At 39.5% G+C, this 11,993-nt stretch overlaps 1 protein-coding gene across 3 annotated transcripts in view; it reads left to right on the plus strand.

Annotated features, from left to right (window-relative positions):
• The first annotated feature begins 1,886 nt into the window (after window positions 1–1,886).
• cnot4 (CCR4-NOT transcription complex subunit 4) overlaps window positions 1,887–11,993 on the plus strand; it is a 14,226-nt gene continuing 4,119 nt past the window's right edge. Inside the window, exons 1-12 of one of the 3 annotated variants that reach the window (XM_015391023.1) lie at window positions 1,887–2,113; window positions 5,478–5,703; window positions 5,829–6,026; window positions 6,496–6,582; window positions 6,780–6,881; window positions 7,081–7,206; window positions 7,303–7,427; window positions 7,515–7,721; window positions 7,822–7,882; window positions 7,981–8,236; window positions 10,477–10,977; window positions 11,217–11,450. In XM_015391023.1, coding sequence (XP_015246509.1) covers window positions 5,530–5,703; window positions 5,829–6,026; window positions 6,496–6,582; window positions 6,780–6,881; window positions 7,081–7,206; window positions 7,303–7,427; window positions 7,515–7,721; window positions 7,822–7,882; window positions 7,981–8,236; window positions 10,477–10,977; window positions 11,217–11,450 — 2,071 coding nt within the window. In that variant the 5' untranslated portion in view covers window positions 1,887–2,113; window positions 5,478–5,529. The remainder of the gene's footprint in view (window positions 2,114–5,477; window positions 5,704–5,828; window positions 6,027–6,495; window positions 6,583–6,779; window positions 6,882–7,080; window positions 7,207–7,302; window positions 7,428–7,514; window positions 7,722–7,821; window positions 7,883–7,980; window positions 8,237–10,476; window positions 10,978–11,216; window positions 11,451–11,993) is intronic. The other 2 variants (XM_015391025.1, XM_015391024.1) reach the window with 2 other exon arrangements.

Consider the following 11,993-nt stretch of genomic DNA (forward strand, 5'->3'; position numbering starts at 1 on the left):
CACCTTTACCTTATCTATTACATAAGGCTGAGGGCCTCTTCCCAAACACATGGGAATGTTTGGAGTTCATGGCATCCTGATAAGTTCTTTTAAATACTACTTAGATTCCACACAAAAAATCAAACCAAAAGAACCATAAATCTCCTTGAACATTAAATATTTTGGCAATATAATTCAATTAGGTTTATTTATATAGCACCAATTCACAACACATTTCATCTAAAGGCACTTTACAGAGGCAATACTGTTAGATTGATAAGGAACACCAGTGGATTTCATCAAGTCATTATCTTGCAAGACATTCTGCTGGTGAATGAGCTTGCTGTGACAATTTTTGCTTGCATTTTGTTGTTGACTTTTCATCAGTCCCTCACACCAAGCATGCATGGAGTGACAGTGGAGAGGAAACCTCCCTTCAAACAGAAAGGAACCTCACTATGATCCAGGCTCTGTGTGAGCTGCTTTCTGTAGATGGGTTCAAAGAGATAGGAGCAGACACACAAAAAGAAGCAGATGTACAAAAGTTTACTACTCCATGGGTGGCCCTGTCCGGGAAAGACACAGCCAGGCAGATGAGCTTGAATCCAATACTCTTGTCAGAGGATGAAAGAGAGTACATACAGTTTATCACAGTAAAAGACACAGTACTACACTGGAAACAGGCCAACCTCCAACTTCTATAAACAGAGATATCGATGGCAGCAGCACAGCTGATAATTCAATCCAGGACTGAATCACAGCAAAATGGGAACAAACCAGATGAAGCTACTATGGTGAGGAAAGAAGAAAGCATAAATAATGAACTAACAAATACTGCAGAATGGGAGAATAGAGATAGAATGAAGCAGACTGAGGAAAAGTGGTCCTTATATGACCCAGCAGCCTTAACATGTAGCATCACAATTATAGAAAATAACAAGGATGAGGTATAAGAAATTTCACTAGTAACCCTGCAGATTGAGTGCTGTATCAAGCCAGAGTCTGAAGGAAGACTGGGGAGAAGGACATTCCAAAATGCCAGAATTCCAGTTTAAAGTACCCACAGTCAGTGATGGTCTGGGGTGCCATGTCAGCTGCTGGCTTTGGTCCACTGTATTTTATCAAGGGCAGGGTCAATGCAGCTAGCTATCAGGAGATTTTTGAGCACGTCATGCTTTCATCTGCTGAAAAGCTTTATGGAGGTGAAGATTTCATTTTTCAGCACGACCTGGCACCTGCTCACAGTGCCAAAACCACTGGTAAATGGTTCACTGACCATGGTATCGCTGCTCAATTGGCCTGCCAACTCTCCTGACCTGAACCCCATAGAGAATCTGTGGGATATTGTGAAGAGAAAGTTGAGAGATGCAAGACCCAACACTGTGGATGAGCTAAAGGCCGCTATGGAAGCATCCTGGGCCTCCATAACACCTCAGCAGTGCCACAGGCTGATTGCCTCCATGCCACGGCGCACTGAAGCAGTAGTTTCTGGAAAAGGATTCCTGATCAAGTACTGAGTGCATAACTGTACATAATTATTTGAAGGTTGACCTTTTTTTGTACTAAAAAAACTTTTCTTTTATTGGTCGGATGAAATATCCTAATTTTGTGAGATAGGAATTCTGGGTTTTCATGAGCTGTATGCCCAAATTATCTGTATTAAGACAATAAATGAATCTAAAATATATGAATGTTCGAGTTGTATCATTACATTATGGAAAATAATGAACTTTATCACAATATGCTAATATTTTGAGAAGGACCTGTATTGCTGTACATTACACATCATTTTACCGCTTTGGCTGTCAGGGCGTGTAAAATATAAAAACTCAATGTCCCACAATGCTCTATCACTCTGCGCAGACTCACTGGAGCCGAATACTTGCCCCGCTCCCCCCTCCCTACTATATTGCTAGCTAAGATGGTGGTTTGAGCGTAATTTGTCTTAACAATACCAAGAAAAGAAAGGGCAAAACATCTTTACAACCTCCCGATTTGAACAGAAACTCGCGATTACTGTTATCGTAAGTGACCATATTTAGAAAATTTGCCATTTCAGGTACATTGGCTTGCAGCCCCCGCCCAGTTTGGTGTGACTCCTTTGGAGTGGATTCCTAAGCTAAATACGGACAGGGTAAGTAACGCTAACGTTAGCCAAGTTGGGTTTCATCCTACATCTAGCGAATAAAATTTAGGCGGTTCCGTTTCAAGCCTAAAAACTGATTGGAGGTTTTTCCTAAAACCACTGATTTACTGTCCAGGCATTATGTGTGCCCTCAAACCAATGTCAATTGTTTATAAGGCCAAAAGTTCAGTGTTAGCTGCTATAGGCCGCGTCGTACATTTCTGGGGATAGTGTTAGCGTGCAGGCTAATCGCTTAGCATTACCCAAGCTGTCACTTTCTGCGCTCTGTAACGTCATGTCATGTTGTCATTGTTAACAAAAAGTCAAATTTGGGTTGATATAGATTCAATTGTGTTTTGTTTTTGTGAATGGCGTTTCAGTAGATTTGGATATCTGCCAAAATGCAGACCGGCTTCTCTTACTAATGTAGCTAATGTTAGCTTAGCTCAGCTTTATTCAAATAACATCTGTCATAACGTCAGTTCCAAAAGACAGACCTGGTCTCTGACAGAGCCATTAAGGTTTCCTATCAGGGATTTAATCGATGTATTCTGGTTTTCTAAAAGAGATGGTGATGTGGAGATACACTTGTTTGTGTGTTTATTAGCGGACCGCTGCCAAGCATCTGAAATGTTTGCGTTTCGTCTAAATTAACTTCCTCTCGTTTAGCTATTGTCGGTTGGGGTTGGTCAGAGAGTGCGGATACTGGCAGCGGTGTTGTCACGATGAATCCCGAGTTTGGTTTATCTGAAGAGAGCTGTCTTTTTTTTCTTTTTTTCTTTTGCTTCATAGATATCCCATCTTTGTTATATGTTTCCTTTTAACTCATATTATGACGTGTCAGACGATGTCGACCTACGAGATGTTAGTACAACATCCGCATTAACACTTGGATGCTTCATTTCTGTTTCTAGCCCGACTCTGTTGGTGTTTAGCAGTAACTTAAACTCTCAAGAAAACTTGGAGTCCTTCAGCAATCTTAACCTCACCAACTGGACTATATCTGATATATTTACCTATGCTGTGAAGTTTGCTTTCAGGTTGCTTTGGTTGTCAAATAAAATTTCAGGTTATTTAATATTCTCCCTGAAAGGGATTGTATTTATTTGAACAGGGCCTATTAAAATTGTTACATAACCTCTTTGTTGCATTATTTTTGCACCTTGTTGGACAAGGCATGAGCCAGTTTGAGATATTTCCCGTTCAACCTTGAGTAAAAATACCGCTCTATCTTTGGTATGTACAGAAAAAATGATCCAACTACTTTTATAAGAGGCAGGGAAGGAACAGCCCCAGCTAAAATGATAGGTGTAATTAAACAGTAATTGTTAGCTATATAAAGTTTTTTGTTTTTTGACTCATAGGTTTAAGCAGAAATATTTAATGCACATATTTCAAATTTTGAAGTGCATTTAATGTTCTTATTGTACAGTTTTGCTTTTTAAAGCCTCAAGCTTATGGAGTTAGTAGAGTCTAGCTTTCTTCATCGGTCCTTAGCTGCAGATTGCTGGTCAACAGATATGCTTGTTGCTTAGCTGGTGACCCTCACTGTCCATTATTTTCACCACCAAAAATGTTTCTAAACAGCTACATTTTCCTCTGTTCCAAGAGGGATGAGTGAAGGAATCTTTTTTCAGCCAGCTCACAGGCAGTGCATAGCAACATGTAGGATGAGAGTACTATGCTTCTCTATGATTCAAACTCTTGTCACTTTATGTGCAATCTGGTTAATGACTTGAATCTATAAATCTGAAAGAAAGCTTTAGTGGTTTAAAAATAGTTACTCTAAACAGAACCACATTAGTATTGTTTTTGTAAGTGCTGATGCAAACTTGGATGACACAGGCAGTCATGTCATATTCTCATGTGCTTCTTTGCTGTGGTTTTTGTGACAACAGCTGTTTATACCAAGGCACTTTCAGTAATCAACAGGCTGCTGCTGGACGAGCTTCTGTTGACATTAGCGCCGTAGTTGAAAACGATAACACAGTTAGATATCTGATGATTTTTATGCCAAACAACAAATGGCCGGCACAGTTTTAAGTGAATAGCAAGTTCTGTGGTCAAAGAAGTCAATAATGTTCTTAACTACATCTTAGTGAACTGGAATAGTTGCTTTGATAAGTGTAAAAGAATTTGAAATTCGTCTTTGCTCAGATGTTTTAAATACAAAGTGAAATCTTGAATAATGTTTTGAAAACCCAAATGTGTTGTCATGTTTTTAATTTTAGTCTTCTGGTGTGGATCTTTAAAATGCATCTTAAAACATGAACAGTAGTTTTACAAACAACCCTCAATACTGCGCTACTTGTTTGTCTCTTATCTTCCAGAGGTTTAAATTAGATTAAAAATCAGACAACATGGAGATCTAAGTGTTTAGCAAATTCCTAAATCCCTTTTGTGAAGATCAAAAGAGGAATATAAACTCTTAATATCAAAGCCATTCAGGTCTGTTTTAGTTCAGTGATGAACACACCTGGACTTTGTGTTCTTTCTGGTTTAGAAATACGAAAGAACAGAGTAGATCCTCAAAAAACATGGTTTCAAGGTTTTGAATTATTTTGTCATTTCACTCCCTTTTGCAAATGACCCCTTCGTTTAAAATTTTGCAGACAGGTTGCTTTTTTTGTTGTCAATTTCTGCTTGAGTTGTGTCTTTGTGAACAGATTTATGTTTGACTTTTGTTTCTTAGTAGATTCCCCTTTTTTTTTCTCCAAGACAGCTATACATCGACTGTTGTCTCCTGCTTCAGAGCTTTACAAGTTTGATAGATGTTGGACTGTTTTATTCAGATTACATGTTATTTTCATGTTATTCAAGTTAGTGCTTTATATGTTAGAAAGTAAACATAGTTTAAAAGTTCAAATCAGTTGTTTTATTTCCCCAAAAATAGTTTTTTTTTTTTTTTTAAAGAGTGTCCCTTGAAGGTACAGAATTTAACTTTGATCTTGTCTTTTCATGTACAGAAAGGAGTTTTGTGAAATTGTTGACCAGTCTCATGACGTCTTCACATCTCTTACAGCTGAAAAGATAAAGCTTTAGTATGCTACTGGTTTCTAAGGAGGCAGTATATTAGTTTGATTAACTTATTAGAACTATTAGAACACAATTTTTCTAATTTACCATAGAAGTAACTTGTAAAGGAAACATAGCACTAAATCTTTTTTTGTTATTAGTATTTTATTTAGAAAGTAATATTTCTTTACATTAATTTACAAAGGGTACAATAATACTAAATCTAAACATATTCTACCTATATATAAAGTTAAAGTTTGCAAGTTTTACATAGTTTATAGATCTTTGCAGATGGAGTTTTTGTGTTTACTTTTTTGCTTGTTTTTTTTTTTTTCTTCCTTTTTTTTCCTTCACATAGCCCCGTGCTCTGTGACCAGCTTCAGTAAAACTCAACCTTGCTGTGCAATAGGATGTCCCACAGCCCTGAAATGAAGGACGACCCCATGGAGTGCCCTCTGTGCATGGAGCCCCTGGAGATTGATGACGTCAATTTCTTCCCCTGCACTTGTGGCTACCAGATCTGCCGTTTCTGTTGGCACCGCATCCGCACAGACGAGAACGGCCTCTGCCCTGCCTGCAGAAAGGTGCAGAAGAGATTTATCGAGATGAGAGAGAATTCATCTGCAGGGGATGATTGTGTTGTGCTCAGATGCTCTAAGTTCATCCCGTTTACACTTTCAAACACTAAATCCTATTTGTTTTCATGTAGCCATACCCAGAGGACCCCGCTGTGTACAAGCCTCTGTCACAGGAGGAAATCCAAAGGATAAAGAATGAAAAGAAGCAGAAACAGAACGAGAAAAAGCAAAAGGTGACAGAAAACCGCAAACATCTGGCGAGCGTCCGAGTGGTCCAGAGGAACCTTGTGTTTGTGGTGGGGCTGTCGCAGCGGCTCGCTGATCCTGAAGTGAGTACAACATGATATACTTTCTCAGTCAATATAACACGCCCTAAAACTAGACTGAAAAGTGTAGCTTTATGGACTATTGCAAAGAAGACATTCAACTTAATAAACCAAACATGCAGTTTTTTACATTTTTGAATGCTGAGAAAAACTCGGTGTCCTTCTTAAAAATGCAGCATTTTGAAATTTCTTGGCAAATACCTATTTTCCTGCTATTCTGATTCCTTTTTTTTTCTGAAGGACCATAATTTCGGATTATTCTGGTGGGAATGTTAAGATTTAACGAATAAAGGAAAAATATCATATATTTGACATGTATTTGATTTAGAGAGAAATGTCAGATTTTGAAGCTCAAACTGGTTGTTTGACTGGTACATCTCTACTACCCCTGGAAATGAAACCTAGATAAGATTGTACATGATTACTGTCTATAATAGAACACATCTCACATTTTCTCTTATTTTCCTTACAGGTCCTAAAACGACCAGAGTATTTTGGGAGATTTGGGAAAATTCATAAAGTAGTCATCAACAACAGCACATCATACGCAGGTTCACAGGTCAGTGGATCTTTCTAAGGAATAAATTATGTTTGAATTAAAGCTTCAATGTTTATTAATGTATTTATGATGTATTGGAAACAAACTGCATTTTTATAAGAAGTTGGTCATGGAGTGTTCAATGGTAAGAATAGGAAATGCATTAATTAGAAAACTTTCCATTTGATTTATCTGTTTACTTTGTGTTTGACATGCAGGGGCCCAGTGCCAGCGCTTATGTCACTTACATCCGTTCTGAAGATGCTTTAAGAGCAATACAGTGTGTGAACAACGTGGTCGTCGATGGCAGAACACTTAAGGTAAACCGGTCAGCCCTTTTCTTGTATTTACTCTGGCTTTCAATGCTAGTTTTGTGTGGTGAATGTAATCTTTTTTTATGGAATATGTCTTGTTTGTTTTATTTTTATGTTGCTCTTGGAAAATACAAAAAGATCCCACTGCTGTGTTGATTTTTGGGTTGCATATAGTAAAGCCCCTGTTTCTGTCTTCAACCTACAGGCTTCTTTAGGCACAACAAAGTACTGCAGTTACTTCCTCAAAAGTATGCAATGTCCCAAACCTGATTGTATGTATCTACATGAGTTGGGGGATGAAGCGGCTAGCTTTACTAAGGAGGAGATGCAGGTAATTTTATATTTTCTCTTGGAAAATATGCTAAGTTATTTAGATTTTTGCCTTTAGCGGATCAATAATCTATTTATTTCTGAATTTTTTTCCAAGGCGGGGAAACATCAAGAATATGAGCAGAAACTCCTCCAAGACCTCTACAAATTAAATCCTGGCTTTCTACAACCTCCAGCTTGTGCAACAGAAAAATCTAATAGTAAACCCAATTCCACACAGAGGTTTGTCTTTTTTTTTCTTTCTGTCTTTTCTGCTGCTCGGTCCCAGCGTAGTGCTTAATGATTTGATATTCTCCTGCTTTATAACAGAACTAACAGTAGCAATGGTAAAGACGGCTGGCCAACGCTGTCAGGGCACAACAAACTGGCAAACGGACTTTCAGAAGACCGCAAGTCCCCTCCGCTTTTAGACTATCCAGACCAAGAAGCTAGTAATTCAGATGGGCTAGAATCAGAGCTGGGTCCTGGTCAGCGTCCTACCTTATCCCCCTTCTCCTCTAACTGTGAAAGTAATAGGTAATGCAGACATCTCCAGCTACTGCTAATCTACCCTGAAGTCAGTGATATGTTTTTTTTTTTTTGTTTTTTTTCTGATCTATATATATTTTTTCTTCAGCAGCCCTAATGACAAACCTCCAGAATCAGTTGGTTTGGTGAATGGAGAAACTTTACAACAGGTGAAACAAGAAGTCTTCCTTCTCTGATCCATAATGAAACAAACCCAGTTAGATCTTCAGTAATCCAACACATGACTCTGCTTTCTGTCTTTCTGCAGATGCCTACAAGTGACTCCCCCTCCCCTCCCCCAGGCCTGACGAAGCCCATCCTGGTGGTGCCCATCAGCATGTCGGACCACCTGGCCCGTTCGCCCTTTGAGGGCGCTGCAGCAGAATCGCAGTCGCTCTTTTCAGACAACAGTAACTTCAGACATCCAAACCCCCTCCCCGCCGGCCTGCCCCCCTTCCCCAGCTCCCCCCGTGGCAGTTCTGACTGGCCCATGACACCAGAACCACAGATACTCTTCACATCAGGTATTCAACACCAGTTTTCTTGTTTGTAAATCAAGATATTGTGTTCATGTATCATTAAATTGTGATTGCATTAAACATTCATCTGAAAAACAGGTTTTAACTGTGCAGTACTGCAAAACTTTAATGGCCTTAAATGCTTTTTAAAAATTGTCGGGTTAAATCCACAAAATTCAGTAACTCGCTTCGTTTCATAATATGCGCCATAATAGTAAATTGACATGCAGGTGTAAGCATGGTTTGAGAAGCAGTCCGGAGGTTAATGGTTGAAGAGATCCACAGCTCAGGTTAGAACCTCTGATAATTGGTCGTCCAGTCAGCAAAAGGAAAGCCCTAAAAGGTCAGTTTGCCTTAAGCGGTGTTTAGGAAAAAACACAGATTTAAGAAAATAATATGACCACAATAAAGCTCTGCTGGCAACCCACAAAATGCACCAAGTGAATAAGAAGGAATTCATATTGTCATCAAGACCAGGCAATTCCAATTCTGAGAGTTTTTCTTTATAAGCTAAAAGGCCAGTTGTGTACATATATTCAATGCAGAATTGGTGATACTGAACCAGATGTTAAAGTTGATGCCCACTGTCATATTTTTCGTAGAAGACTGAGCAGTTTGGTCTGAACAGAAATGTACGCATCACACATGACCTTAAAAACTTTTATTTCTTCCTCAGTTGCAATCATGCTATAGTTTAGTCTGTAAGCAGAAAATATCCCACTGTTATCTGAGTCATGGCAAACAGAAACAGGATCTAATTGGAAGGCAACCGGACTTTGGCTCAATGTTTTGAAGACATTTCATAATTATAAAGTAACTGAACTTTATTGATCTCACATTGGAGAAATTTACCTCTGCATTTGACCTATCCCCTTGGGGCATTGTGGGCTGCCATTGTGCAGCACCCGGTGGGTAGTGTGGAGTTAAGGAAAAGGGCCTTAATCCCTGAGTGGCACTCTGTGGGAGTCGAACTCAGAACCTCAAGATCCCAAGCCCTATACCCTAACCACTAGGCTGCCACTTTTGTTGGCTCGCACTAAAGCAATGTCTGGTTTGAGCGCTGATGTATTTATGCAGCACGGAGATCCATCCTCCTTCACACATTCAGTCAGATTGTTGGAGCCTTTTGTTGTGCATGGCCTATCTGATTGGTCTATTGAATCATAATGAGAGTGGTTATGTAATCTCTTTGGGGTCTCTTCCATGACGGAATTGTAAATACTTGGAAGCTTAAACCTCAATCTTCCCTTCATCTTAAGGCTGTTTGTGGTATCACACAGATAAATCTAGGGATGCACGATATAATCGGCCCCCTATCGGTATCGGCCTTAAAACTGAATATCGGACATCGGCCACCCCACCGATATTTAACCCGATATTTGATCAGCTTCTGAGTTTCTAAAGTCTAAAAAAAAAACACTACTACTTCTTCCTCAAAAACTTCTTTTTTACAGACTTAAAAACTTCTAAAGATGAGGGAAAAAATATTGATACATTAAAATATCCCAATATCTTCATATGCTGATATATTGCCATTTAAAAACACCATATCAATCTCTTTTACTAATGGAATATTGCTATATGTCATCGTTATGCTACGAAATCCCCCGAAAATTCACAAAATTTTGCCATATTTTTATATGTTGATATATTGACGCGGTATCGATCTATTTTACTAACAAAATCTCACAAGAATTTGCAAAATATCACGCGAGTTTCTAACAGAACGATGAAATTTCACGACACGAGATTTTGAAAGTAAAATAGATCGATACCGCGTTTTTAAAAATCAATTTGATATCAGCATATGAAAATATATTTGAGTATATTATTTTTCAAAGTGTCAGAAATGGATAACAAAACTGCTGTTTTCAATGACTACTTATTTTTGTCCAGCTTTAACATCGGTATCGATATCGGTTATCGGCTACGTGAGTTTTAAAATATCGGCATATCGGATATGGGCCAAAATCCCAATATCGTGCATCCCTAGATAAATCAGTTTGTGGATCTAACCTGTCAAAATATGGAAAATGTTAAACTTTTTATTCACTTAGCAAAAAAAACAGTATTGTCTTGTAGCAGCTATATTGTGCATCTTTGTCCTCCTAACACAGTGGCTGTGGAACTGTCATAGAAGATGCAGTAAATACACAAAGAAATACTTGTTAAGATCCAATTATAATTTGTTGATTGAACTGCTTAAACCATCTAATCCAACTAACTAGCCTCTTCTCTTTTTAAAGACACAATACCAGTGTCATCCTCAACAGACTGGCAAGCGGCCTTTGGTTTCGGCTCGTCCAGCAAACAGCAGGATGACGATCTCGGTTTCGATCCGTTTGATGTGACCCGCAAGGCTTTAGCTGACCTAATAGAGAAGGAGTTATCAGTTCAGGATCAGAGCCCCACGTCTCCCGGGCCGCTCCAACAGGGCAGCGCCGGCCACAGTTCAGGCCTGCCGTCATCCAATTCCAGTACATCCCACCACTTCCCCAGCGGCCTGCCGCGCGTCCACCAGTTCCATCACAGAGCCATCTACAGCTCCTTCAGTTTCCCCGGTGGTCACAACAGCCAGGCCGGTCAGCAGCAGCCTCCAGCCGCCAGACACCCATGGATGGGCATCCCCACACGAAATACCCTCGCACACTTGAACCACTCAGCCAGTGCTGCCTCACACAGTAACATCTTGGACCTGAATCTGCCCCCTCAGCACAACACGGGCCTGGGAGGGATCCCCATGTCAGGTACCACACAGCTAGGTCACTGCTGATGTGTTCCATTAAAGTAGAGCATGCTAAAACAAAGATTAGGTGAGATGCATTATGAAGACATTTAATATAACAACAATGTCTGACTAACATTAAGCTGGATGTTTTGATGAGAGTATATTGATTTTCTTAGTGGACAAAAAATGAAAGCAGTGTCAGTTCTGTGTTGATCAGTGAGGAACTGATCCGTATGCATCTCTGTCCCCCTCCTGCAGAAAACAGCAGCTCTATAGATGGCTTAAATGTGAAAGAGTGGCAGGATGGACTGAGAGCTCTTCTGCCCAACATCAATATCAACTTCGGTGGCCTCCCAAACTCCTCCTCCTCTTCATCTTCCTCGTCCTCCAACAGTGTTAACCACATCGGTGGGCCAGCAGGGCCAGCGGGCATTTCACACAGCCTGAGCTGGGACGGCACAGCCAGTTGGATGGATCCTGCTATTATCACAGGTAAAAATACCTGCTGGAATCTTCTTCAGTTATCTTTGGAAACAAAATAAGGATTTCTTTCTTTTACTCTTTGGCTGAATCTAGACATCTATCTTCTGTATAAAAAAAAAAGAAAGAAAAATAACTTTTTCTCTCACTTTCTGGCTTTGAATTAAACTGCATTGTTTATTTTAAGGTTTGGATTTCCTAACATTTAGTTCAGAAAATACCATAATGATGAGGGAGAGAAAAATATTTGAATGTAATAGTTGATATACTCTTATGCATTTAATCAATGTGGCAAATACCAAATGATTTTTAGTAGACAGATTTTTTTAAGCTGGGCCAAACGCAATACTATCTGGTGTGACAAGATGAATCGCTGTTTAAAAATGCTCTTTTGGTGTTGGAACATTTTCAGAAAAACTGATTGGAAGTCTGGTTGGCTCCCATTTAAGCCTGATTTGTGATGCTAATTAGAGACTGACACGGGAGTGGATTTTAACTCCTGTCCCGTCCCACTCCTACAGAAAAAAATTGTGTCCCGGGCCAGAGTAGAAATCT

Source organism: Cyprinodon variegatus, unplaced genomic scaffold (assembly GCF_000732505.1).
Source record: "Cyprinodon variegatus isolate N-32 unplaced genomic scaffold, C_variegatus-1.0 Scaffold521, whole genome shotgun sequence".
Lineage (NCBI taxonomy): Eukaryota > Metazoa > Chordata > Actinopteri > Cyprinodontiformes > Cyprinodontidae > Cyprinodon > Cyprinodon variegatus.